The 26,832-nt window shown below is 54.0% G+C and overlaps 1 protein-coding gene across 4 annotated transcripts in view; it reads left to right on the top strand.

The window, feature by feature from the left end:
- The window catches only part of Dnah17 (dynein axonemal heavy chain 17), a 125,251-nt gene that overhangs the window by 92,019 nt on the left and 6,400 nt on the right, over positions 1–26,832 (top strand). For all 4 annotated transcript variants that reach the window (XM_031354916.1, XM_031354913.1, XM_031354915.1 and 1 more), the window contains 17 exons: positions 833–928; positions 1,014–1,231; positions 3,556–3,763; positions 3,990–4,105; positions 6,835–7,027; positions 8,175–8,410; positions 9,104–9,226; positions 10,935–11,139; positions 12,066–12,230; positions 12,784–12,924; positions 13,111–13,281; positions 14,325–14,447; positions 15,825–16,018; positions 17,631–17,779; positions 19,900–20,027; positions 20,307–20,534; positions 22,399–22,590. In XM_031354916.1, coding sequence (XP_031210776.1) covers positions 833–928; positions 1,014–1,231; positions 3,556–3,763; positions 3,990–4,105; positions 6,835–7,027; positions 8,175–8,410; positions 9,104–9,226; positions 10,935–11,139; positions 12,066–12,230; positions 12,784–12,924; positions 13,111–13,281; positions 14,325–14,447; positions 15,825–16,018; positions 17,631–17,779; positions 19,900–20,027; positions 20,307–20,534; positions 22,399–22,590 — 2,886 coding nt within the window. The remainder of the gene's footprint in view (positions 1–832; positions 929–1,013; positions 1,232–3,555; positions 3,764–3,989; positions 4,106–6,834; positions 7,028–8,174; positions 8,411–9,103; positions 9,227–10,934; positions 11,140–12,065; positions 12,231–12,783; positions 12,925–13,110; positions 13,282–14,324; positions 14,448–15,824; positions 16,019–17,630; positions 17,780–19,899; positions 20,028–20,306; positions 20,535–22,398; positions 22,591–26,832) is intronic.

Below are 26,832 nucleotides of genomic sequence, written 5' to 3'. Positions count from 1 at the left end.
AATGAGTGGGTGGATGAATGAGTGGGTGAGTGGGTGAGTGGGTGGATGAGTGAGTGGGTGAGTGGGTGAGTGGGTGGGTGAGTGGGTGGATGAGTGAGTGAGTGAGTGGGTGGGTGGGTGAGTGGGTGAGTGAGTGCTCGTGTTCATGAAGGAATTAGCACTTGCGTGCATGAGTGAATGAATACTCATGTGAATGGCAAGGACGGGTGATTTGTTCTGAAACGCTCTGGTTTTGAAAGGATCCTATGTCATCTCAAAGTGAAGAGGGAGAGAGAAGGGCTGGGGTTTCCCTTCAGTCCTGGGAGCTGGAGCTGATAGAAGAACCCAATCCCAACTGAGCAGCCCAAGTCCCTCAGCACATGGTTGGTCCCACCTGAGAGCAAGAGGCAAGGACCAAGTAGACAAGACAAGGGAGGCTGGTCTCATGAGTGAGCACACCACAGACACTAGTGACTGGGGTATCCAATGAAGACAACATGGTGTCCCGTGGGAGGAACTCAAGCACTGGGCCTGGCTCTAGCCAGGAAGAGAGTTCACCTCATTCACCCCATCCTCCTATATGCCCTTCTTGGATGGATGGGTGGGTAGGTGAGTGGATGGGTAGGTGGGTGGATGGGTAGGTGAGTGGGTGGGTGGGTGGATGGATGGATGAATGGATGGGTAGATGGATGGATAGATGGGTGGGTAGGTGGGTAGATAGATGGATAGATGGGTGGGTAGGTGGGTAGAGGGACGGATGGGTGGGTGGGTGGATGCATGCATGGATGAGTGTATATGTACTTGGATGTTTGGACAGGCCTATATTGAGCTTTCCTGTTTGTCTCCCTTCTAGAACGTTACCGAGAAACAGAAAGCCTGTGAAACAGACCTGGCCAAGGCCGAGCCAGCCCTCTTGGCTGCACAAGAAGCCCTGGATACCCTGAACAAGGTGACACAGGAACTGGAAAGAAAGGGGGCTGGGATGGCCAGGTGGTGTTCAGGGGTGACGGTCACTCACGTGCTTATCCCTGTAGAACAACCTGACTGAGCTGAAGTCCTTCGGATCGCCGCCAGACGCCGTGGTCAATGTCACAGCTGCTGTCATGATTCTGACAGCGCCTGGGGGCAAGATCCCCAAGGACAAGAGCTGGAAGGCTGCGAAGATCATGATGGGCAAGGTGGACACATTCCTGGACTCGCTGAAGAGGTTTGACAAGGAGCACATCCCCGAGGCCTGCCTAAAGGCCTTCAAGTAAGTGGTAGGGCAGCCCTGGAGCTACGGCAGGGGAGTGGAGCCAAAGGATGGCCTCAGTCCAGAGAGCCCTGTCACCTCTGTCCCCCACTGGAAGGGAGCTGGGACAGACAGGCCTACAACTGCTTATTTAAACCACAGCTTCCCACATATATAGCTGACAGTCTGAAGAGGGGACAACCTAGGGCCACAGGGCCAGGTCAGCCACGCCCAAAGAGCAGCTGGCCTCACACACATATATACACACACATAGGAACACAACCACAGGGTTGTAGGGTTTTGGGTCCCACGTCCACTCTGCCACAGGGCACGGCCACTGGCCACTCTGCAGTGAGGCGGGACACAGGAAGTTGACTGCGATCACCCTACACCATCACCAGGGCAGGTGTGGGCTGTAGCGAAGCCCCAGGACACTGCTCCAGGGGTGAGAGAAAGTGCAGTCTGAGGTGAGGGACAGCCAGAACTGCTTCGGGGCTGTGGGGTTCCCAAGCTCTTGGACACCCAGTCATTGCTGGAAGTCGCGAAAGAGAGCTGAGAATGGAACCTGAGAGCGTGGGCTGGATCTAGCCCGGGGCCCAGGAGAAAAGGGGGGCGCTCCAGCTGGCCCCACGGGGAGAGTCTTTGGCTTTTGACTGTAGGCTTGGGCTTGGTGGCAGTCATGGCTGGGAGTGCAGAGAGGCCTTCTCCAGGAGATTAGACAGCACCTCTGTAGGCAAAGGCCTTCTCCATGGCTCCCCCTCTGCGAATCCCGATGGTGAGCCTGAGGTTGAATACCCTTTGCAGGGAGGAGTGTCTGGGAAGGAAAGCTTAGGCTATGCCCTCCAGGCCTCTATGTACCTCATAACCACGGAGAGCTGTCTTGAGCCTGTGTGACCACAGGTTCCTCTACATGGGAAGGGGCTTGGGGTGTTGTCCTTGCATGACCGATGGCCACAATTCTACGGGGTCTGGGCTAGTGGCAGGGGCCTGGTGCCAGGAACAGGCAAAGCTCCGACTGTCCCCTCAGGGTCTCCAGGGCTTCCAGCCTCAGCTCAACCTGAGACCACACTACCTTTCAGTCCCACACAGGGTGTACCAGCGCATGCTACCATCATGCACACAGACACAGTCTTACCACACCTTGATTGCTCACGGGGCTTCCGCTGTATGTAATCCCACTGTGGGGGCCTCTCTGGGTAGCCCTGGAACTTGAGACCCCACTGACATTTCCAAAGGCACTCCCATTTTTGTGAATACTCCAGGACATATATGTCCTAGTCTAATGCCCTCTAGTGACCCTTCTTCAGGTGCCACTTGTCCCTGGCTAGAAAAGAAGGCCACCCTGTGACTTCAGTATCTCCAACCCCTATTTGTGAAGGAGACAGTTCAAATACTGAAACTACGTGGCCACTGTGGAATAATCTAAGGCACAGGGAACGCGTGGGGCAGGTGAAATGGCTCACCTACGGGTGCTTGCCTACTTACAGGTAGGTAAGGCGCTTGACACCACACATGGCTGCCCGAGTTCTGTCTCCAGGACTCATAAGCTATGCTCGGAGAGAAATGACTCTCTCAGCTTGTCCTCCGTCCTCCGTGGACACCAAGGGAACTCACACAAAGATCATTTGTGTATGCACAAATAAAATGTGATAACATTTTAAAGCTGGGTGGCATGGTGGTACACACCTTTAATCCCAGAAGCAGGCAGATCTGAGTCTGAGGCCAGCCTGGGCTACAGAGAAGGTTCCATGACGACAAGGGCTACACAAAGAAATCCTGTCTCAACACACACACACACACACACACACACACACACACACACACAAGAATACACCCACACAAACACACACACTCACTCAACACAAATATTAAAAAGAAAGAAGAGGGCTGGAGAGATGGCTCAGCGGTTAAGAGCACTGACTGCTCTTCGGAAGGTCATGAGTTCAAATCCCAGCAACCACATGGTGGCTCACAACCATCTGTAATGAGATCTGACTCCCTCTTCTGGTGTGTCAGAAGACAGCTACAGTGTATTTACATATAATAATAATAATAATAAAAAAAAAACAATGACTGCTCTTCCAGAAATTCTGAGTTTAATTCCTAGGAATCACATGGTGGCTCACAATCATCTGTAATGGTATCTCACTTCTGGTGTGTCTGAAGACAGCAACAGTGTACTCACGTACATCAAAATAAATATAAATATAAAGAAACTGTATCTCCCAGTGCTGTTGCCATTGGCGTGACTAGGGTAGCCTAAGATGCAGAACCAGCTGCCAGGCGCGGGGACCAGGGCGTGTGTCCTGTCATGGCTCTGCTCAGCACCCTTGCTTTCCTCCCAGGCCATACCAAGGCAACCCCACCTTTGACCCCGAGTTCATTCGCTCCAAGTCCACAGCCGCTGCGGGCCTGTGCTCCTGGTGCATCAACATCGTGCGTTTCTACGAGGTCTACTGCGACGTGGCGCCCAAGAGGCAGGCCCTGGAGGAGGCCAACGCTGAGCTGGCTGAGGCGCAGGAGAAACTGTCCCGGATCAAAAACAAGATTGCAGTAAGTGCTTGCCAGCCGGGAGGGCCTGTGAGACGCACTCCCTGCCAGTCAATGTTTCTGCTTAAAACACATTGGCACAGCCCGTGGTCATGGATTATTAAATGACCTAGGAAGGCACCACGGAGCAAGCCAGGGGATTATGGGCGTGGGGGAGGGGAATGCTGGGCCCCTCGAGGCCCTGAGTTTCCGAGAGCTGGGAACATCCCCCCAACTTGATTTTTTTCAGGAACTCAATGCCAACCTGAACAACCTTACCTCAGCATTTGAAAAAGCAACAGCTGAGAAAATCAAGTGTCAGCAGGAGGCCGATGCCACCAACAGGGTGATCTCATTGGCTAACAGGTAGGCTGGTCCTCTCCATGGCCACGCCCCCAACAGGGTAATCTTATTGGCTAACAGGTAGGCGGGTCCTCACCGTGGCCATGCCTCCAACAGGGTGATCTTACTGGCTAACAGGTAGCCAGCCAGCCCCTCACCAGGGCCACGCCTCCTGCTTCCAGACCCCAAAAGGGTCAAGCTCTCCGAAGGAACCCAGGAGCCCAGGCCTGCCCAGAGACCTGTCCAGAGTCACCTGCTCTCAGGCAGCATGTGTCCCAATGTCCTTGGGGAATGATATCTAGGTCTTTGTGGATGAAGCACCGAAATCTAACTCAGTAGAATTAGCGTCCTGGACAGCTAATAGCTGCATAGCGTAACTATGCAGGGGAGGGGCACAAAAAGCTAAAGTGGCCAGTCTCTGCATACACTGTCATTATTCACACTTGCCCCTCAACCCCCAAGGAGAGCTTTGCCAACACTCGCTCAGAGCCTCACCCAGGAAAGCATTACAACTCCCGGGGGCGGGGGTAGGGGGGGTAGGGTCTGAGGTATTAGTCAGTGACATGGCCATGACCACTGCCCACCTTAACACATGCAGTCAGGACTTTCTAGCCTGCTACAACACCTCAGTAAGTAGGTGTTGATGTGTGTGGTTTGGGCCGCGAACAAGAAAGGAGCTGGCTGTGCTCAGACAGGCACGATGTTTCTTCCGGACGGGCATGCTGGCCACTTTACTATCGCCTGTAGTCTGTGCACGCTCAAATTCGAGCGTTGCTGTACACTGCCATGGATTTGGATTGCAGGGGAGCGCTGGTCCCAGGAATCAAATACGGCCCACATCTGTGCTTTGCACACTTGGGAAGCCCTACACCAAAGCGGTGTGAGAGAAATTGCTTTTATGTCTGTTTCTAAACCATTTTCACACCCACATGTGATCAATGGAGAATCACTGCCAAGTTACCTTGTGGCTCCAAGCCCTGGAAACCCACCATGGTTCTGCTGTTGTTGAGACGGTGTCTCATGTAGCCCAGGCTAGCCTCAAACTTTCTATGTATCAGAGGATGGCTGTGGACTTCTGATCCCCCTGAGTCCACTCCCCAAGTGCTGGTGTTACAGGCAGGTACCACTATGCTTGATTTACGCAGCGCTGGGTATCAATCAAACCCATGGCCTTGTGTGGGCCAGGCCACCTTTCCACTGACTGAGCCACAACCATAGCTCTGTTGTTTTGAGACAGTCTCACTATGGAGCCAAGGCTAGCCTTGAACTTGCAGCGATCCTCCTGATCCTTCTTCCTGGATGCTGGGATTTATAGGTGTGTGCCCCCCCACCCCAGGCCCCAGTGTGTATTTTATAACAGAATGCACCTGTACAGGCCTGTCACCCACAGGTCTACAGTAAGCACACAGGATTCACAGCCTTCATGGTGGGACAACACAGTTCTGGAGTTTGGCTGTACCTCATTATGCTCCTAGCACATGACACATGCTTCTAGCCACCCGCCTAGGAATTCTTTGGATCCTCAAACGAAAGACACACACACACATTTTTGAAATGCCTTGGCTACTCAGAGGCTGGGCAATTCTAAGCCTCTGTCGGCTAACATACTTTTCCCTCCGGCACTCCTGGCTCAACACCATCTGAATCTACTTTTAACTTCGCTGCCCTGTTACCTTCTGGAGGCCCACTGGTCTTTGCTACCCAGGATGCTTCTGGGCAGCCCTCCCGGGGGGCACTTCCCTGTCACCTACATTCTGGATGATCTTCCTCTGCAGCTCTAAACTGACCGCTCTCTCTTCCCCCAAGCCATGGTGACTCTCCCTCCCCCTCCCTGCGTTCTAGCCCCCAAAACTCTAAGGGTCCCGCCCTGTCTCTCTTTGCCCAGCTACTGGCCGCTGACATCTTTATTGATCGATCAAAAATCAATTAGTGACAAGGACCTTCAGCATTTGGACATGCAGATTCCCAACTGAGTTAAGGCATTAGAACCAATCTCCAACACTTGAGTTCCAGTGGCAGAGTCCATCCCACAAACACCTGTTTTCTTATTGTCTCCCTTCCTGGGTGCCAACAGCCATTGATTGACTCAGTGGTTGGCATGATTCAGGGGCTGTGAGAAGGTCTCAGGCCACCTCAGCTAGTGGCACAGATGTAACCCAACTACCTGGCTGAGAGAGGTGACCTCATCAGTTTAGAAAACCAGAGCCACCTCTGGGCCAGCAAGGCCACCAGGCATGGCACCTGCACGTAGCACTAACCAGGGCCAGCACTTTCAGACCCGCTGGATACCAGTTAGGACTGGGCACCAACCAGGCTTCCAGTTGGTGGCCTATGAGGTTCCACACACAGACTGGAACTCCTACAAGGCCAGCAGCGCCATGATGCTCCATTGTCCTACAGATGCCCCTGCCTGCCAGCGGAGCATGCCAGCAGATCACAGTGAAGGGACGCACAGGTGGCGCTGCCAGGGCACGGGGGCAGATGCAGCACCCCCAAGTGTCACTCACATGTGCTGTTTTTTGTCTCCTATGAATTCCCTCCAAATCTTGGCTGCTGCTAAGTCAGGCAAGCATTTGGTGACACGGTGTGGGCACCAGGGCATCTCAGGTCACCTTGCTGTCCACACAAGTCCACGTGACAGTTTGTCTGCCAGCTGGCGGTCCACATAGACGGGCCCACCAGCCAGCTCTCAGCCCCGTCCCTGTGCTATCGAGCTCACCCAGACACACCCCCTGTTCCTTGTACTCTGGCAGACTTGTGGGGGGACTGGCTTCAGAAAATGTGCGCTGGGCCGAGTCCGTGGAGAACTACAAGAGCCAGGGCGTTACCCTGTGTGGGGATGTGCTGCTCATCTCTGCCTTTGTCTCCTACGTGGGCTACTTCACCAAAAAGTACCGGAATGAGCTGATGGAAAAGTTCTGGATCCCTTACCTCAATAACTTAAAGGTAAGACACACCACAGTGGTTATGACTCAGAGACGGAGGGGCTCCCCGCAGGGCAGATATGCAGCCACACTGTGCCCTCACTGGGGCTCCGTCAGCCTTATTTGCTGGGACTGACATCATCTCTGGCATGTCACAAAGCTGCTTCTCCAAGCATTGGGGAAAGAGGCCTCCTCCGCTAGCTCAATCGGCAGCTTATGTGGCCAGGACCAACTTCAGGACCTGGACACAAAGTGAGCCGTGGAGAGATGGCTCAGTCTGTGGAGTGTTTTGTCACGAAGGCGTGGGGACCTGAGTCGGATCCCTAGCGCTCATGGGTTAATAAAAAAAGACAGTTGTGGCAGTGTGTACCTGTAACCCCAGGCGCTGGGGTGTGAGGGTGAAGCCAGGGCTCTCTGGCCATCCAGACTCACCAGATGAGTGAGCTCCAGGCTCACTGGGAGACCCTGCCTCACAGCAGAAGCCAGGTGCACCTGGAGAGATGGCTCCACAGTCGAGAGCACTGGCTGCGCTTGCAGAGGACTTGTGTGGGGTTCCCAGCACCCACATGGAGGCCCACAACCACCCAGAACTCCAATTCCAGAGAATCTGATGCCCTCTTCTGTCCTCCAAGGGCACGCACGCACACTTGGTGTACACAGACTAGTAGGCAAAGCACTATACATGTAAATAAAATTAAATTGAGAAAATTAAAGCCAGGTGGTGGTGGTGCACACCTTTAATCCCAGCACTTGGGAGGCAAAGGCAGGTAGATTTCTGAGTTCAAGGCCAGCCTGGTCTACAGAGTGAGTTCCAGGACAGCCAGGGCTACACAGAGAAACCCTGTCTCAAAGAAAGAAAGAAAGAAAGAAAGAAAGAAAGAAAGAAAGAGAAAAAGAAAGAAAGGAAGAAAAGAGAGAGAGAGAGAAATAAAGAAAAAGAAAGAAAGGAAGGAAGAAAGAAAGAAAGAAAGAAAGAGAGAAAGAAAGGGAAAAGAAAAGAAAGAAAAGGCAGAGGGTTGGCAGAATGGCTTAGTGGGTGAGGCACCTTGCTGCCAAGCTAAAACTCTAGGTCTGATTCCCAGGCCACGCACACGCACACAGGAGTAGAGAGAGAGAAAGAGAGAGACATGGACAGGTGGACGGACACAGAAAGGTTCCCTCCCTCGCAGGTCCCGATCCCCATCACAGAGGGCCTGGATCCCTTGACTCTGCTCACCGATGACGCAGACGTGGCCACCTGGAACAATCAGGGTCTGCCCAGCGACCGCATGTCCACAGAGAATGCCACCATCTTATGCAACACAGAGCGCTGGCCGCTGATTGTGGATGCCCAGCTTCAAGGCATCAAGTGGATCAAAACCAAATATGGCAGTGAGCTGCAGGCCATCCGCCTGGGGCAGAAGAGGTGCAGCTGGTGTGGGGCAGGGTGGGGAAGGTGGCGGGGCTCTCCAGGTCTCTGTGGACACACGCGCCTAGCGTCCCGTGAGTGAGGTAGATGGCTATGCCTTGGGCCTTCTGTGTTTATTAGATAGCTGGGGGCCCAGGGTGCAGCCGGCACTGACCAGGGCTGTGCATGTACATGTATCCCTGAATGTGAGTATGTGAGGGCAAGCAGGAAGGAACATGTGCTCACCTACACATGTTGAGCCCTGAGCTGACTACTGAGTCTGCAAACATGAATGCTGCCCCAGCAGCAAAGAGATCAGCCTCCTTTCTCCACGCCACAGGGGCGGGCAGCTAGGCCTCAGCCCTTTGGCCGTTGTCCCGCTGTGGGGCTCTAGGCTGGTCTCTCATCTCATGCATTGTTTGCATTGTGCTCCTGCCTGGATGACAGGGGCTGCCAGGCAGCTTCCTGGTGCCCTAAAACAGAGCGGGGAGAACCCCTCCCACCCTCACCTCCCACTGTCCCTGAGGCTCCTACCCAAAGGTCCCAAAACCCAACCTGTAAGCCCACGGATAACTAGGGAAGGAGAAATTGGTCTTGACTCGCTGGTGAGCTCCCTGGACACATCCTTCCAACAGGGCCAGGGCTGCCTCTTGGGGCCTCCCTTGCTTCCCATGGCCCCCCAGACACGCCCCATCTCTATTCCGTGCCCAGCTACCTGGACATCATCGAGCAGGCCATCTCAGCAGGTGACACCTTACTCATCGAGAACATTGGCGAGACTGTAGACCCTGTGCTGGACCCATTGCTGGGCAGGAACACCATCAAAAAGGGGAGGTGAGGGGCCAAGCCCACTGGGCCCCACCCCACCCCCACCCAAGATGAACCTCTCCCAGGGCAGCCCCGGCTGGGGGGAGCAGTGAAGGGCCTCCCTTCACTAAGCGCTGAGAAGGCAGAAGGGACCCAAGTGCCTTGGGGACTGAAAAGGCCAGCTCCACCCCAGGGACAAGGGACCATGTGGGGTCTCTCATAGTGCCTGGCCTCTCTCCCCACACATTTCAAAATCCTGAGACTTACAGTTCTTTCCTTCACACACACACACACACACACACACACAGATGGATGCGTATGTGTATGCCGAGTACCTGTAAAGGCCAGAAGACGGTGGTAGGCCCCCTGGAACTGAAGTTACAGACACTTCTGGGCCACCCTGGGATGCTGGGAACTGAAGTCAGGTCCTCGGGAAGAACACAAGTGCTGAGCCATTTCTCCGGCCCTTTGTTTTAATGGCCCACTGAGTTTAATTAGGGTTGCTTGCATGAGCACAGGTCATTAACTGGCGCAAGGGCAGATAAGCACTGATCACAACACTGAATAAAGTGAACCACCCACACACCCTGTTCCCTGAGTGGCCATTAGCTGCCAACAGCTCCTCGGGGAGGGCTGTGGCCTCCCTTTTCAGTTTTTCAAAACAGTTTTGCAGGCGTCTATTCACCTGGCTTGTGTATGTACATGTGGGCACATGCATGCCACAGGACTGTAGGTCAAAGGTCAGCATATGGGTGCTGGTTGTCTCCTCCTGCCACGTGAGTCCCAGGGGTTGAATCCAGGGTGCCAAGCTTGGCAAAACGCCCCTTTACCCACTGAGCCTTCCTTTGCCCTCCACCCCTCCCCTCATTTTAATGGTAAGGAACACAACAGTAAAGTGTGTGTTTCAGTGGCTGGCAGCACATGTGCGGGGCTGTATAACCCCTACCTCTGTCTTGTCCCATGTTTTAATCATCCCACAAGAAACCCCACACGACTAAGCAATATTTCTGTGTTGGTGGCTTTGCCAGCTCTGGGCATCAGTGGCACATGGACCCCTGTCGGGATCTTTGCACCGCCTTGGCAGGGCTCCTCCAGCACCGCCTTGGCAGGGCTCCTCCACACCCTAGCACCTCTCAGTACTCCGTTCCTTTTCTCTCCTGAGTAACCTTCCCTTGCCTGGACCTTCCATTGACTGGACCTACTAGTTAGTTGTTTTTATAATACAGAGGGAGTAAATCAACTTTTAGAGCAGATTTAGAGTGCTAGGGCTTGCAAGAAGCCCAGGGCCAGGGAGATGTTCAGTGTAAACATCCCAATGTAGTGGACTCTTGACAAGCCCCACCCCCATGAATGCTGTTACTCAAGACTGCAGGGGACTGGGGCTGGGGGAAGAGAGGTGGGCCCAACCCGGAGAGAAAGGGATTGGAGCCTGGGAGGAGTGACCCACGGGCAGCTGCAGGGTTGCTTGGCAGAGCACACTGGTACTCAGCACGGACGGTGGGAGGAGCTGGAGCTAGCAGTGCTTCCATCCAGGTGCATGAATGCCCCTACACAGACCAAGTAGCCTTTGTCAGACAGAGGAAAGGACAGACATGGCCTCCAGGGGTCCCCTGCTCCTCCAGCCCCAGAGCTGCCTGTCAGCCAACGGGGTTACGGGAGGCGTGGATGGGCCACCAAGCTGGGGCGTCCTGGCCCTGTAGCTAAGCTTTGCCTGCCTCTGCTCCTCACCTGCCAGGTTCATTAGGATCGGCGACAAGGAGGTGGAGTACCACCCCAACTTCCGCCTGATCCTTCATACCAAGTACTTCAACCCCCACTACAAACCCGAGATGCAAGCGCAGTGTACGCTCATTAACTTCCTGGTCACCAGAGACGGGCTTGAGGACCAGCTCCTGGCCGCCGTCGTGGCCAAGGAGCGCCCGGATCTTGAACAGCTCAAGGTAACTGCCTCTGACAAACACCAGAAGTGGGCCAGGTGGGGCCCGTGGGGCACCATGGGCTTCACGCGGCCACACATGTCCCCAAGCTCCTGGGACCTCAGCCAAGGACACTAGTCCTTCCCCTGCCCCAAACTCAGTTCTAAACCGATGGCCCTGAAGATGGCCCTGAAGATCAAAGACAGTCCCTAGAGCAGCTTCATGTCTGCCCGAGACTGCAGCAGAGCCTTTGCCTAGCATGTTGAAACTCTTGGTTCAACCCTCAGCGACACAAAGAAAATGTAGGGTTCTGGCCTGGGGACATAGCTCACACAGTAATATGTTTGAGGCATAGTCTGAGGACTGAGTTTGGTTGCCCCCCCACAGACAGTCTAGCCTAATGGGTGAGTCCCAGGTTTCAGTAAGAGACCCCAACTTAAAAAGAAAAAAAAGGTGGCTAGGCAGTGGTGGCACACACCTTTAATCCCAGCACTTGGGAGGCAGAGGCAGGTGGATTTCTGAGTTTGTGGCCAGCCTGGTCTACAGAGTGAGTTCCAGGATATCTAGGGCTACACAGAGAAACCCTGCCTTGAAAAAAAAAAAAGTGAACTGAGTCTGATGCTCCGGCCGGCCTTCACACATGACACACACATGCACACATGCATGACTGCAAGCATGAACATGCATGCATGCACACACAAAGTGTAGCCAACTGTGCCGGCCACTTCCTCAGCTCTGTCTCAGACACACACACACACAATGGCTCTCAGTATCCACAGCAAGAGGGCTGGCAGCCTGGAGTGGAAGCTGGCCCCTCCGTGGCACCCTACGTGCTGGGTATCATTTCTCCTGCTGCGGGGCCCGGCCTCCACTCTGAGGCCTGGCAGCAGAGGTTAGACCAGGGCCAGCTGACTGTTGCTCTGCTCCCTGGCGCCCCGCTGCTCCCGTAGGCAAACCTCACCAAATCTCAGAATGAGTTCAAGATTGTGCTGAAGGAGCTGGAAGATTCTCTGCTGGCTCGGCTATCCGCTGCGTCGGGGAACTTTCTGGGAGACACTGCCTTGGTGGAAAACCTAGAGACCACCAAGCATACAGCCAATGAAATCGAGGAGAAGGTAGGCCCGTCCCCACAGGGACACACAGACGCCTTGGCAGCCCTCTGCATGAGTACACCTGGGTGCCTGTGACGGTTTGTTTCGACTTTCCACGAAGTCATAATGAAGAATTAAGTAGGCCAGGTTGTCCCGCGGGTATGTCTGTGGGGGACAGCCTTGACTGTTAATTGATGTGGGAAGGCCCAGCCCACTGTGGGTGGCGCCATTCCCTAGGCAGGCAGTCCCAGAGAGTGTGCATAAGAGGAAGGCTAGCTGAGTTGTTGGCACGAGCCTTTGCCTCTTCCTGCTCTTGATTTTCCCTGCTCCCTGCTCCAATGCTCTTAAGTTCCTGCCTTGACTTCCCCACAATAATAGGCCTGGAACTGTGAGCCAAATCAACCCAAGTCACTTTTGTAGGGACATTCCATCACAGCAGTGGACAGAGAGAGCTAGCTAGCATCTTGCTGTCTTAAAGGCCTTCTAGGGGACTTGGGAGGAATGAAGGGTTGGGACGGAGTGGGGCCCTCATGTGAGTGGCTTGTCTCCCTGGCGGTCCCCTTTCATCCATCCCGAGGTCCAAGAGGCCAAAATCACAGAAGCAAAGATCAACGAGGCTCGGGAGAACTACCGGCCAGCTGCAGCAAGGGCCTCCCTACTCTACTTTATCCTGAACGACCTCAACAAGATCAACCCTATCTACCAGTTCTCGCTCAAGGTCAGCCACCCTGGGCACGAGCCTGGGGTTCTGAGTCGGCAGCAGGGTGCCCCAGGTCAGGGAGCACACGAGATGGCAGGAGCCAGAGGGTGGTGCTGTGGGAGTGGGTCTCTCTGCCCTACCCTTCCCCCAAGACCCAAGTCAGAATCAGCCAGAGTCCTCGAGTTCACAATGGCCATCCCCCAGGCCTTCAACGTGGTGTTTGAGAAAGCCATCCAGAGGACGGCGCCCGCCGACGAGGTGAAGCAGCGCGTCATAAATCTGACAGACGAGATCACCTACTCTGTGTACATGTACACGGCACGCGGGCTGTTCGAGCGGGACAAGCTCATCTTCTTGGCTCAAGTCACCTTCCAGGTACCCAAGCTGCAGCCTATACACTCGCACTGGCGACCCCCTCGCTTGCAGACTCGCAGGACCTCTAAGCAGGTCTGGTGAATACCCACTAGGTCAACATTGCTAGGCAGCCTGGGAGGACATGTGAGTCTGCGCGCTGACACAATTGTTGAAAGGCCCGCATTCGGTTCAGCTGGCTAAACGGCCTGTCTCAGCTGAGTGGGCATGTGGCACGAGCCCAGAGACAAGGCAATTAGGAGGCTGAGCCAGAAGGAACATTGAACCCAGGAGGCCAACATCGGCTGTGAAACAGAGCTAGGCCCTCCTGGGAAGGAAAGAAGGGAGGGAAGAAGGGATGAAGAAAGAGAGGACAGATAGACAGATGGACAATGGCTTCAGTCCTTTTTGAAAGGACTGCCCAATGTGATAGAGCTTTATGTGTCCTGGCTCTGGAGACTGGAAGGACCAAGGTCTAGGTTGCGACAGCTGGTACGGGTCATCCTGCCGCCACGAGAGAAGAGGACAAGGTGGACTCCCTTTGACAAACCATCTCCCAGAGCAACGGCACACCTGGCCCCACTCCCCAGCAACCACTGACATGGGGATCATGATTCCAGTATAGGCCAGTTGGGACGGTGCACCCCTTAAATTCCAGCACTTAGGAGGCAGAAGCAGGCCGAGCTCTGTGAGTTCAAGGCTATATGATCTCCAGGTCAGCCAGGACTATACAGTGGGACATCTCACTCCACCCAACCACTCAGACACTCCCACACTCCCATATCCCCATGCCCAAAGACCCCAATGCAGGCTACTTATGGAGACATCTCCCAGCCACCTACAATACATATTGGTGCAGCCTGGGACCTCCTTAGGGTTAGCACAGAGGGCTCTTCCTTTAGGTTGGTACGAATGTTCTAGAACTAAATTGTGGCTGCAATCCCTTGTGGGTGTACCGATGACACCGGGCTGTGTGCTGTAGTGTAAGATGAGTTGTACGTGTGTTTTGCCCTGATTTAAAAACACAAAACCGAAAGGCACTCGCTGTCGCCCCGCTCCGCCCCCAGGTCCTTTCCATGAAGAAAGAGCTGAATCCAGTGGAACTGGACTTTCTTTTGCGGTTCCCCTTCAAGGCAGGCGTGGTGTCACCCGTGGACTTCCTGCAGCACCAGAGCTGGGGCGGGATCAAGGTAGGTCCTCGCACTCCGTACCGAACCCCTCCCAACCAGTGCTGGAGATGCCTGCACCCCATTACGGGTGGAAGCCAGGATGAGTGCGGCTCACAGGCAGTCCTGTATCTGCGGTGCGTGTAACATCTTCGGTCTCCACTGATCTGCTCGAGTCCAGAGGGACCTGCAGCCAGTCCCAGGCTGCCCTGTGCCAGTGTCCCTCAGCCTTGCCCTGTTCCAGGTCTGGCTGTTCCTCAGGTGCCCAGATTCATTGTCAAGAGCCCTCAGGTCCCAGGTTTCAAATCCAAACTGACCGGAGGAAGGCAGGAGCCCAGGCAAGATAACACTGTCAGATATGTGATCACACTGTAAACCCCGAGATTGTGTTAGTTACTGAAAAAACACCTGTTTCTAGTTGTGGTGTGGCTCAGTCCTTACACACCTTTAATCCCAAACAATGACGACGGTAAACTTAGTTTGTAGAAGGAAGCACCCATGTCTAATTGAGTGGTGGACAAAGTGACAAATCAGAGAAAGATTTGACAGAACAGGAATGTGCCTAACCCTCACGGGGAGAAGAAAAGTACTTGAGTGGGGGGGGGGGGGGGGGGGGGGGGGGAGGAGGCAGTTGTACAGAGACAGACAGGTTGCAGAGAGAACAAGCTAGACAACAGGGAAGACAGAAGGAGCCAGACAATGAGAAGAAACCAGATTGGAACAGATTGCCAAAGTTAGTATGAGGCCAAGCAGAGAATTTCAGGAGATGCCAGATTGAGTCAATCGGCTTGGAAAGGAGTTTGAGCCAGAATAGCTGCATTGGCCAGCCAGCCAGAGTTCAGAAAGAGCCACAAAGGGTGAGCATATTCAGCAGTAAGCTTCAGAGGCTGAAAACGCTCTAGGCCTGGATAAGATTGTACAGAGGCCAGAAGTTTCTACGACTAGACTGGGTAAGATTGTATGGAGGCCAGAAGCTTCCAGGACTAGACCTGGATAAGATCGTACGGAAGTCAGAAGCTTCCAGGATTAGACCTGGATAAGACTGTACAGAGGCTAGAAGCTTCCAGGACTAGACCTAGGTTAGCAGACAGAGGCAGTGAGCCTTCGAGACAGCGGTCACATCAGGTAAATAAAAGTTGCTTTTACAGAGCTCTCCCTGACAACCCCTTCCTTGGAGGGAGAGGGGCTGATGTTAGTCCCCAGGCCACATGCCCCACAGAAGCTTGGCCTGCAGTCGACAGGAAGGACAGGGTGATCTTAGTGACAGGCCACTCTGTCACCCTCCCCAGAGCTCCAGCTTTCCTGACACCTCTCCCCAGCACCCACTAAGGGCCATCTGGGGAAGGTGCCCAGTGACTCACAGTGTGCACATGGTCACTGCGCCACCCACATCTGCCTTAGGCCCTGTCGGAGATGGATGAGTTCAAGAACCTGGACAGTGACATTGAGGGCTCCGCCAAGCGGTGGAAAAAGCTGGTGGAGTCAGAAGCACCCGAGAAGGAGATCTTCCCCAAGGAATGGAAGAACAAGACCGCTCTGCAGAAGCTCTGCATGGTGCGCTGCATGAGGCCGGACCGCATGACCTACGCTGTCAAGTGAGCAGGCCTCAGCCCGGGGAATCCCAGAAACTTGACCATCTTAGCTCCTCTCCTACCTCAGAGGACAGAGCTGAGTGGGGGCCACTGGCTAGCACAGCCATTGGGTGGTATACTCGGACCTTGAGATCTAAGTTCCTTTTTATGTTGTAGATGTGGTCCCCAGCAGCCCCGGCTGACCCTAAACTCAAACTCATTACATAGTCACGAAGTCTGAGCTTCTACTGCTCCTGTCCCTGCCTCCAGCGGCTAGACTTATACGCGTGCACAGTCGTGCCCAGATTTATGTTGTGCCCAGGCTGAACCCCAGGCCTGTGCCTACTTGGCACTTATTGGCTGAACCTTTACCGACCATGCCTGGGCCCTGATCCTGGGTTCTTGTAGACTCTCGGGGTGTGAACAGCAGGACCTCAGGCCCTCCTGGCTTGTATAGAGGGATGCTCTGTAACACGGGAGGGAGAAGCAGAATTTCCCACATTAGGCTCTAAGATTGAAAGCATAATCCTCCCTGGCCATATAAACGGGGTCTCTTACATTTGGGGGAGGAAAAAGAAAGGCACAGGGGAACCTTCCATGCCTAAAGTTAGTGTCAATTAGGTGCCAATCATAAATGTAGAGTTGTAATTTTAAGAGTCATCCTGTGTGTGGCAGGGGTGGGGGTGGTGGAGGGGCAACGAAGAGAGGGGCTTAGCACAGAGGAAGATCCCAGAGCCCGGGCTCAGAAAGGAGGGTCTGGCTTCTGTCCATTCCATCTTTTCATGCAGCCTATACATAGCCAGGTTTCCTCAAAGTCACTCACATCCCCACAGAAACCCCCTCGGACAAAGATGGGCCCTTTGTACTTACTATATGAGGACTTTTTCTGTTTTGTTTTTCTCTGATGGAAAGGGACAAAGCCAGGATCGGTGGGGTAGAAGGGGACCATGAGAGGGATAAGCATCAATACAGATGAGCTGGGGGGAGTAGAAGAAGGACCCTGAATTAGTGAGGGAGGGGCATTGGACAAGCAAAGGTGCCTGACCATCTCAGATGGGCAGTAAGACCCTCACAGCTGGGTTAGAAACATGGAGCCTAGCCGCTCTAAGGTGGCCTTCTGGGCGGGGCTTGTTCCTCCCCTCACCGTCCCACATGAACCCTGAAGGCCCCTCAGATCAAGGGCAGCATCCCTCATCCTACTCCCTGAGCCTCTGGGATAGAAGGAGGAGCGTATCGCTGGGTGCCCAGCACAGATGAACGCAAGGTGGGGATTCAGCTTCATTGGGAGAGTGCTGGCCTCGCATGCACAGAGCTCCGGGTTCAGTCCCCAGCACTGTGTGACTTTACAAGCAACCTGTAATCCCATCACTTGGAAAGCAGAGGTAGGAGGGGTCACAGCCACATGGCAAAGTCATGCCTGGGCTACTGGACTACTCCAGACCATCTCTCAAAACATTAATTAATTAATTTTTAATTAATTGATTAAAATTTAAAAGGCAAGATGCCACTTCCCTCAAGGAACTCCACCCAGAATGGCCCGCCCGCCTGGGCTGAAGCCACCCACATAGCCCTAGCCCTGGTCTCAAGCGGGGCCCAGCTGCCTGTGGTCCCATGGAGCCTGTATTCTTCCCCTTAGGAATTTTGTGGAAGAGAAGATGGGCGGTAAGTTTGTAGAAGGCCGGAGCGTGGAGTTCTCCAAGTCCTACGAAGAAAGCAGTCCCTCCACACCGATCTTCTTCATCCTGTCCCCGGGGGTCGACCCCCTCAAAGACGTGGAGGCCCTCGGTAAGCACCGACCCGGAAATGGGGCCCCCATGGAAACACATCCAAACCACACGGAGGGACCCCGAACTCCCTAGAGATGGAGCTCAAAACCAGCAACTAGCAAGGAGTGCTGAGGTAGAGGAACGAGCCTGGCAGTGGGAAGAGGCAGGGCAGGCAGAGGGGAGGGCATGCCATACCCAGAGCTACCAGGGCACCTTCCAGTCCAAGGCCAAGTCTGTCCCTAAAAGATTAAAAAGCAGGCCCACCTCCAAGCCTTTGTACTGGCTAGTTTTATGTCAAACTGACACAAGCCAAAGTCATTTGGGAAGAGAGAACCTCAATTGGGAAAGTGTCCCCACCAGACCAGCCTGTGGGTAAGCTGTTGAGCATTTTCTTGGTTGGTGGTTGACGGCGGGGGCGGGATCTAGGTCCAGTCCACTGTGGCAGTGTCACCCTAAGCTTGTGGACTGGGTGCTATAAGAAAGCAAACTGAGCCAGGGAGTGGTGGCGCACGCCTTTAATCCCAGCACTTGGGAGGCAGAGGCAGGAGGATTTCTGAGTTCAAGGCCAGCCTGGTCTACAGGCTGAGTTCCAGGACAGCCAGGGCTATACAGAGAAACCCTGTCTCAATCCTCACCTCTGGGCTCCTGTTGTGTTCCCGACTTCCCTTGGTGATGAACTGTGACCTTTCCTCCCCAGGATGCTTTTGGTCATGGTGTGATAATCAGCCACAGAGACCCTGACTAAGACACCTTCCTGCCTGTTCTCTCCCAACTAGAAACTGATGTGTTAGAACGGCGGGTCTCATCAGGACATGCCACTCACTAGGCCCAAACAGTTCTACGTGTAAGAGGTTTAATTGAGAGGGAGAGAGGGGGCAGTAGCGGAGAGAGGAGGGAGAGAGAGAAAGAGAGAGAGAGAGAGAAGGAGAGAGAGAGAGGGAGAGATGGAGGAATGTTCCCCATATATATATGGGTTCTGACATAGTGGCCAAAGGTAAAGGTGGGAGGTGAGCCCAATGGATTCTGGGAATATGGTGGCTGTTGCCCTGGCAACAGGTCTGTGAGACCCGCCCATATGCCACAGGCTTTGGAGGCCCTGATGCTAACAGAAACAGCCCTGACTAGGTTACTTTTATCACAGCTGAGCGGGGGTGGGGGTGGGGGGCGGGGAAACTGCAAAAGGAAACCTAAGAAAGGGTTGTTTGGGTACAATTAGAAGGGAACATGAGGCGGCTGGTCACGCCACACAGTTCTCTTCACTCAGCGGCTCTCAACCTTGCTAACGTGGGACCCTTTACTACAGCCTCTCTGCTGTGGTGACCGGTAACCTGTAAAACATTATTTTCACTGCCACTTTAACTGTAGCTTGGCTACTGCCATGAATCGTCATGGGAACACTGTGTTTTACGACGGTCTCGAGTGACCCCTGCGGAAAGATGGTTCATGACCGAGGGGGTCTCGACCCACAGGTTGAGAAGCAGTCTTTGTTACTCAGCCTTGCTAGGACACCAGCCCATAGGGACAGTACCACTCACACTGAGGTGGGGCCTCCCTTCTTTCTTGAAACACCCTCACAGACCTATCTAGAAGGGATTTTTTTCCATGGTGAAGCTATACCTAGTCGTGCTGGCAATGAAAATTACCCATCATGAATCTGAAAAAATAAAAGAAGATTAATATGCTCTAGCCAGAGCTTGTTATGGGCTTCCATCAACCACGTCCTCGCTCCTTCCCAGACGAAAGTGGGAAGCATAGAGCTCAGACGAGATGATAGCGGTGAGGGTCTCAGCATGTGCCGTCCCATTTCCATGGAATGCCTGCAACAGGCTGACGCACAGGGGCGGAGGGCAGACAGCAGTGCCAGGCAAGGGGGGTGGAGAAGGGAGTTCAAGGTCACAAGGCATCCTGGGGTGGTGATGGTGGTACCAGAGAGACAGCTGCACACAGCAGGGCCAGTTTCCCGAATGTCCCCGGGCCACACCTTTCCAGATGGCTGAAGCATCATGGTCATGTTACGGGATATGTTTCCACCCCACAATAAACAAGATGGGAGGCGTGTGGTGTTCCCGGTTGTGGAATGCAGTGCCTGAACCACGGTTCTGAATCACTCCTGTACTTTTCCTGTTTTTCCCCTTTTAGGGAAAAAACTGGGATTTACCATAGACAATGGGAAACTCCACAACGTGTCCCTGGGGCAAGGACAAGAGGTGGTGGCCGAGAACGCGTTGGACGTGGCTGCCGAGAAAGGACACTGGGTCATTCTGCAGGTGAGAGCTCTTCGGCCACCCTGGTCACATCGCCGGGGATGGGACAGAACCTCCCATTGCAGAGGCACCACCTCTATGGCTCCCCAGCACAGAGCCCCTCCAGACCCTATTACAGCTCTAATGGGGTGCTGGGGACCACGTTGTCTATGCTGTGAGCCCAGCAGGGCAAACAAGGTGGCTCCTAAGGCTGAGTTACCAGGAACATTCCTCACCAGTTAGGGTTGACAGGGTGGGCCCAGCGGGGTCCACCCAGGCCTGAGGCAGTGCTCCTTGCCACAGAACATTCACCTGGTGGCAAGATGGCTGAGTATCCTGGACAAGAAGGTGGAACGCTTCAGCTCGGGCAGCCACGAGGACTACCGAGTGTTCATCAGCGCTGAGCCTGCTCCCACGGCTGAGGCACACATCATTCCCCAGGGCATCCTAGAAAACGCCATCAAAATCACTAACGAGCCACCCACGGGCATGTACGCCAATCTGCACAAGGCGCTGGATCTTTTCACTCAGGTAGGGAGGGTGACACTGGGTGGGTCCACCACGCAAGGCCAGGCCCAGCAAGCTAAGATGTCCTTCTAAGTTCCAGAGACTCCTCCAAGCTGGCTTCCCACCCACGAGAGCACACCAGCACACTAATGTCACATCTCGAACACACCAGCACACTAATGTCACATCAGAGTATGTCCCTGAAAGGGCAAATTCGGCAGCCACTGAAGTTGTGGATGCAGCGTGGCCTCTTGCTGGCATCACCGCCCTGTCAGTTGGCAAGGGCGCTCGTCATTACTGTGGAGGCCCCATCCTATCCTGGGTCACAGTACTCCCTGACCCTGACCCCACCCTGGAGGTATGAAGCTTATTTGAGGCCACCAAGGCTTGCTGCTTGGGGCAGTGGGTGACAGACAGGTGGGGACTGTCCCCACTGGAGCTCCAGCTCCATGACCACATGTCCTCTGATACTGCCCTAAATAAGGTAGTCATGTGATCAAGCCCTTCTCCCCTGATGGCTTCTTGTTCCCTCCACAGAGGAAGGTGGATGCAGGCGCTTGCCCGGCACCCTAGGGCTTCAGGGAGCACCAGGCCTGCTTGGCTGCGTTGCTACCTCCTGCCTCCACACGGGGTCCCTCTGTCCTAGCCTCTCAGTCCTCAAGTCAGCTTCACAGACCTCCCACCCTGGCATCCCCATGGCCACTGTCCCCACCAGCCCCCTGCTCTCATCAGTCTCCGATGCAGCTTCACAGTCCCCCCACTCTGGCATCCCCATGGCCACTGTCCCCGCCAGCCCCCTGCTCTCACCAGCCTCCGCTGTAACCTTCTGTAGGCACACACTGCTTCTTCAGGCTGCAGCCTACCCAGACAGGACACCGTCTGAGAAACAGGGAACTTCCATACCTCACAGAATACAGGGACTAGGAATCTACCACAAACCATTCACAACCTGCTCTTAAAGGGCACACCACTGTCACACAGGGCTGAAGGTAAAGAGCACATGGTGGGTGCAGGAACAGCTGATGGGCAGCCCAGGACCTAGGCTGGCAGAAGACAACCTGGCGAGGGGTGTGGACACAGGAAGCACACAGAGAGAGGTGGTGGAGGCTAGCCTCCCCGGTGCACAGGGCAGTGGTGAACACTGCAGGCCATGCTCAACTGAAGCCTGGGGTGTCCCCTTCCTACTTGCAGAAGTCTGTGGGTGACAGACGGGCAGGGCGCCATCAGTAGTGCCAGGGGCCTTCACCTCCAGCAAGCCTGCAGACTCCCGGGTGCTGGTACCATTGGTGCACGGCCAGCTTCTTTTTAATAAATAAGAGTACATTAAAATTGTTCTTAAAGGCTATGTTGGAGGCCCATGAGATTACACAGCAAGTAAGGGCACTCGCCACCAATCCTGATAATGTGGGTTCAAGCCGCAGAACCTACACGCAAGCACACGACTGTCACACAGGGCTGAAGGATGCAGAGAACAGATTCCGACCTATATGCTCAAGTGCACGCACCCACAAATACCCTGCCGAACACATTCACAATACATTAAGTTTAAATATATACTAAGGATGGGCATGTGTGCCTGTAACCTCAGCACCCACAAGTCTGAGAGAGGATTGTGAGTTCCAGCTGGGCCTGAGCTATATACAAGACCCAGAGTTTAAAAAAAAAAAAAGTATATCATATTGGAAACACGTAACCAGGAACCCAGTCGTGTCTATTTCCTGGAGGACATGGCCCTGTATCGCCCTTGCTGGGTTTTCAGGTGGGTGCCCCTGTGGGTGCTGGGAGGGATTTGGATTTAGTTTAGGTGGAGTCAGTCAATGGCAGGGACAGAGCTGAGCATCCCTGTAGAATCATCCCTCTTGGCTTCCTCTCCCCCCAACCCCGACAGGACACCCTGGAGATGTGCACCAAGGAGATCGAGTTCAAGTGCATCCTCTTCGCTCTGTGCTACTTTCACGCTGTAGTAGCTGAGAGGCGCAAGTTTGGTGCCCAGGGCTGGAACCGGTCATACCCCTTCAACAATGGGGACCTCACCATCTCCATCAACGTGCTCTACAATTACCTGGAAGCCAACCCCAAGGTGAGGCGCGCAGGGCACTAAGCACCCCCAGCTAGCTGGCATGGGACATGACCGCCCCTTCCTCCCCAGCCAGCTGGCATGGGACATGACCGCCCCTTCCTCCCCAGCCAGCTGGCATGGGACATGACCGCCCCTTCCTTGCATTCCTGGGGGCTGCTCACTGCCTGGACCAGGCATCTCTGGTTCCTGGCGTCACCACAGAGAATTGGAAAACTGCACACACGGGAAAGCGGCAAAGGCGGTTTATTCAGAAGCGGAGGTAGATATGGTGCAGATAGTGACCACCAAGGCCCTTGAGCATTGTTACCCCCCCACCACATACGCGCACACACAAGTGCGCGCGCACACACACACACACTCTCACCTCTCCCCTGCAGCTGCAGCTGTCAGCTTTCCCACCGTATCTGGAAAAGCTCATCCCCAGCAACTCCAGAGCTTCCCGGGCTTGCCAGTATCTAGAGTCAGACCCAGGCTTGGGGAAGGGGGACCTCAAAGATCCCTGAGAAAGATGAGCCGCTTCTAATGGGAATCAACCCCCAAACATGCCAGGGGCTGCAGATGGCAGGTGCATGTTGATTTCAGGTGGGTGTGGAGGTGCGCACGCACAGCTACACCCATAAAGTTGAGGCAGGAGGATTTCCAGTTTGATAACAGATAACAAGGGCAACTTCATCTTTAAAAAAAAGGGGGGGGGGCTGGAGAGATGGCTCAGTGTGGTTAAGAGCACACTGACTGCTCTTCCAGAGGTCCTGAGTTCAAATCCCAGCAACCACATGGTGGCTCACAACCACCCGTAATGAGATCTGACGCCCCCTTCTGGTGTGTCTGAAGACAGGAACAGTGTACTCATTATATATATAACACAAATAAAGAAAATCTTTTTAAAAAAAAAATCGAGGGGTGTGGCTGGGTGGTCCAGTGTTCACCTGATACAAACAGGACCCTGGATTTCAACGTCTAGGATTTCAACTCTGGCAGGCAGGTGCAAGGAGTCTGACTGCACACCAACAGGGGCTGTGCTGCGTAAAACCTGGGGCCGCTTGTGACCTGGTGTGGGACGAGACTTTGGAGTCGGAATGCTCTGCTGGCCATCTGGAAACTTCAGGGTCCTTCGGAAACACAATTGTGTTGGATGGTGTTTTGCAAACATGTGAAGGAGTGTTTTCTTGAAGTGGACAACAGGTGAAAGGCCAAGGCAGACTCGTGAAGGGACGTTTAGCTGAAGCAGACACAGGAAAGAGGCTGTTCTGCTAAAGCAAGCATGGGAAAGGACACGTGATGAAAGATCTTCGCTAATGACCTACATGTATTGGTCCACCTTACACCGTGGTAGTTGAGCTGCATTTGTCGGGACTCCATAGCAGAAAACCCACACCAAAAAACTTCTGGTGGTGTGCTACGGTTTCTTGCCCCTTCTGCAGACTTGGCCTGATTGGCAGAGTGATGTCATCTGAGACAGACACACGTGCCGAGGCAAGACACATGAAGGACGTGTGATGTTTGGAGGGTATAAATAGGACTCAATGGACACTGACGGGGGCTGAGCTAGGCTGGCTTATAGAGCTGGCTCCGCACTGTTGGTCCCAAGACTCCACCGATCTTTGCTTCGCTGAGAGGGGCACAGCCTAGAACTTTTCCCATCATTCCTGTTGGCCCTGGTCCCTCCTGGTAACTCATGCCTAGGCTGGGGCCTGGCTGTGTTTACCAGGTGATGCCACCACTGCCGAATCCCATTTGCTAAGCCGACTCTACACAACTGGACTGCTGATATTTCCATGAAATGTTTACGAATGGGTTGAGCTGCCGCTGCTGACCTATGAACTGAACTGCCAATTTCTAGACAATACAGGCAGGGATTGCTCCAAAGAACCTTTCTTAACAGGTCCACCACGGGTGGGTGGTGGGCTAGAAGGAAGGTTAAAGTGTTCAAGAACCATCATTAAAAATAGGATTTGAGGGCTGGTGAGATAGCTCAGTGGGGAAGAGTGCCGACTGCTCTTCGGAAGGTCATGAGTTCAAATCCCAGCAACCACATGGTGGCTCACAACCACCCATAATGAGATCTGATGGCCCTCTTCTGGTGCGTCTGAAGACAGCTACAGTGTACTTACATATAATAAATAAATAAATCTTTTAAAAAAAATAGGATTTGAAAAAAATTAGAGTTACAGCCCACTAGATAGGAGCCCCTCTGTGAGCAGCTGTCACCCAGTTGGGATTGGCAGCCACATACGTCTGTAAGTCCCTGGAGCTTGGACATTTATTAAGCTACATCTGGCTGCAGTCCCCACCTCCCATGGATACCAGTACCTGCCACCCCAGAAGCGGGCTCAGACCCGGCATTTCTCCGGAAAAGGCCAGAGGGCCGTACACACCAAGATCCCAGGCTTCTCTACTTTACTCTGGGTGATCCCGATTCAATGGCAACAAAGACTGTGGATCCCAAAAAGACAGACCCCGGACTTCTCCCAGGCTGAGGGGCCAGGGCACGGAGCCATGCACTATCTATATTTGGCAGTGAGTGAACTTGGCCTGCAGAGAATTTGACAGGGTGGCGGGAACCCATCATTGCTCTGGAGTGGCAACTAGTGCCAAGCCAGTGAGAAGTAGGCGTGAATCTGTGCGCACACTGGGTGTACTGGGCTATCTCAGGCAAGCTGCTCAGCCTGCTGCTTCTGGGGTCGCAGGAGGACAAACGGAAGTCAGCTGGGACCAGATGTGCCTCAGGAGTCCTTTGCTACTTACCATCCCTTACAGAAAGCTCAGTAAAGCTCATGGTGCGTGGCTGTTACCACAGCACTTGGGAGGTACAAGGAGGAGCACCTGGAGGGCAAGGTCAGGTCACCCCCAGCTCTACGGCAAGTCCAAGGTCAGCCCGGGATACATGAGGAAGAGAAGGGGGTGTCAAATGCAAGTGGGACACTAAGCCCAGGGTCAGGAGAGAAGGTCCCTCCCTGTGGGCAACCTTAAGACACCCTGGCCTGAGGCTCATGCAGGGGCCATGCCTGATACTAGCAATTGCTGACATTGGTGGTCACCATCTAGTGCAGCTGTCCTCACAGAATCCTTGCTGGTGTCCCTTTGAAGACCATTCAAGTGATTCAGGCAGGTGGGAGAACCAGCCCCATCTCCCCTGCCTAAGAGGCCATCACACGCCTCCATGATGGAGGCTGGGCAAGAAGATGCTGCCTGGACCATGCACGGTTCACTGTCCTGGTAACACATCAAGCCCGGCTGGAGCAGGAAGGCCATCTGGGGAGATGCCACTGCCTGCAGGGACACGGTCCCCACCTGTGGTAATGAGGTGGATCCCCAGCTACATTTCACCTTTGCCACCCCCAAGCAAATGCGAACAGTGCAGATGCCAACCTCTGGAGAGACGACACGGGGCAGTCTTGCCATAATTGTGTCAAGACCTTTACTCCACCATAGGAGCACACACAGGTACCAGCCAGTCTGCTGAGAAGAACACCATTCCTACAGTGAGAGGCATGTCCCGACAAGCATGGTATTCCACCTAGCCTCCATCAGAGCTCAAGGCTTGGGGGTCCTGAGAGCTCTCTCAATACACAGGTCATGCCTGATGCTAAGCAACCTCAGGTAGCGATGCCTCCAGTGGACTAGCTCACCGCTCATGCCTGTCTAGCAGATGGGGGAACCTACCCTGTCTCTGGTGACCAGTTCCTGAGCCCAACTGCTTAGAAAACTGAGAAGACCAGAAAAGGAAGCTTTGATGTGGGCTGGAGAGATAGCAGAGGCCAAGAGCGCCAGCTGCTCTTGCAGAGGACCAGAGTTCAATCCCAGATGGTGGCTCACAACTAACTAATTCCAGTTCCAGAGGATCTGATGCCCTCTTCTGGCCTCTGCAGGCAACAGGCCCACATGTGGTACACAGACTTACATTAAATTGAAAAACAGCACCCACCCACATATTTTTAAAAATACATTTTAATCGAAAAACAAAACAAAAAAAATTTAAAACCAAACAAAAAACACTGAAGTTAGAAAATTGACAATTTGCTGGGCGGTGGTGGCGCACGCCTTTAATACCAACACTTGGGAGGCAGAGGCAGGTGGATTTCTGAGTTGGAGACCAGCCTGGTCTACAGAGTGAGTTCCAGGACAGCCAGGGTTACACAGAGAAACCCTGTTTTGAGGGGAAAAATGAAGAGAAGAGAAGAGAAGAGAAGAGAAGAGAAGAAGGGAGGGGAGGGGAGGGGAGGGGAGGGGGAGAGGAGAGGA

The sequence above is a fragment of the Mastomys coucha genome, unplaced genomic scaffold (genome assembly GCF_008632895.1).
Source record: "Mastomys coucha isolate ucsf_1 unplaced genomic scaffold, UCSF_Mcou_1 pScaffold5, whole genome shotgun sequence".
Lineage (NCBI taxonomy): Eukaryota > Metazoa > Chordata > Mammalia > Rodentia > Muridae > Mastomys > Mastomys coucha.
This window is presented reverse-complemented; position numbering and strand designations above follow the sequence as displayed.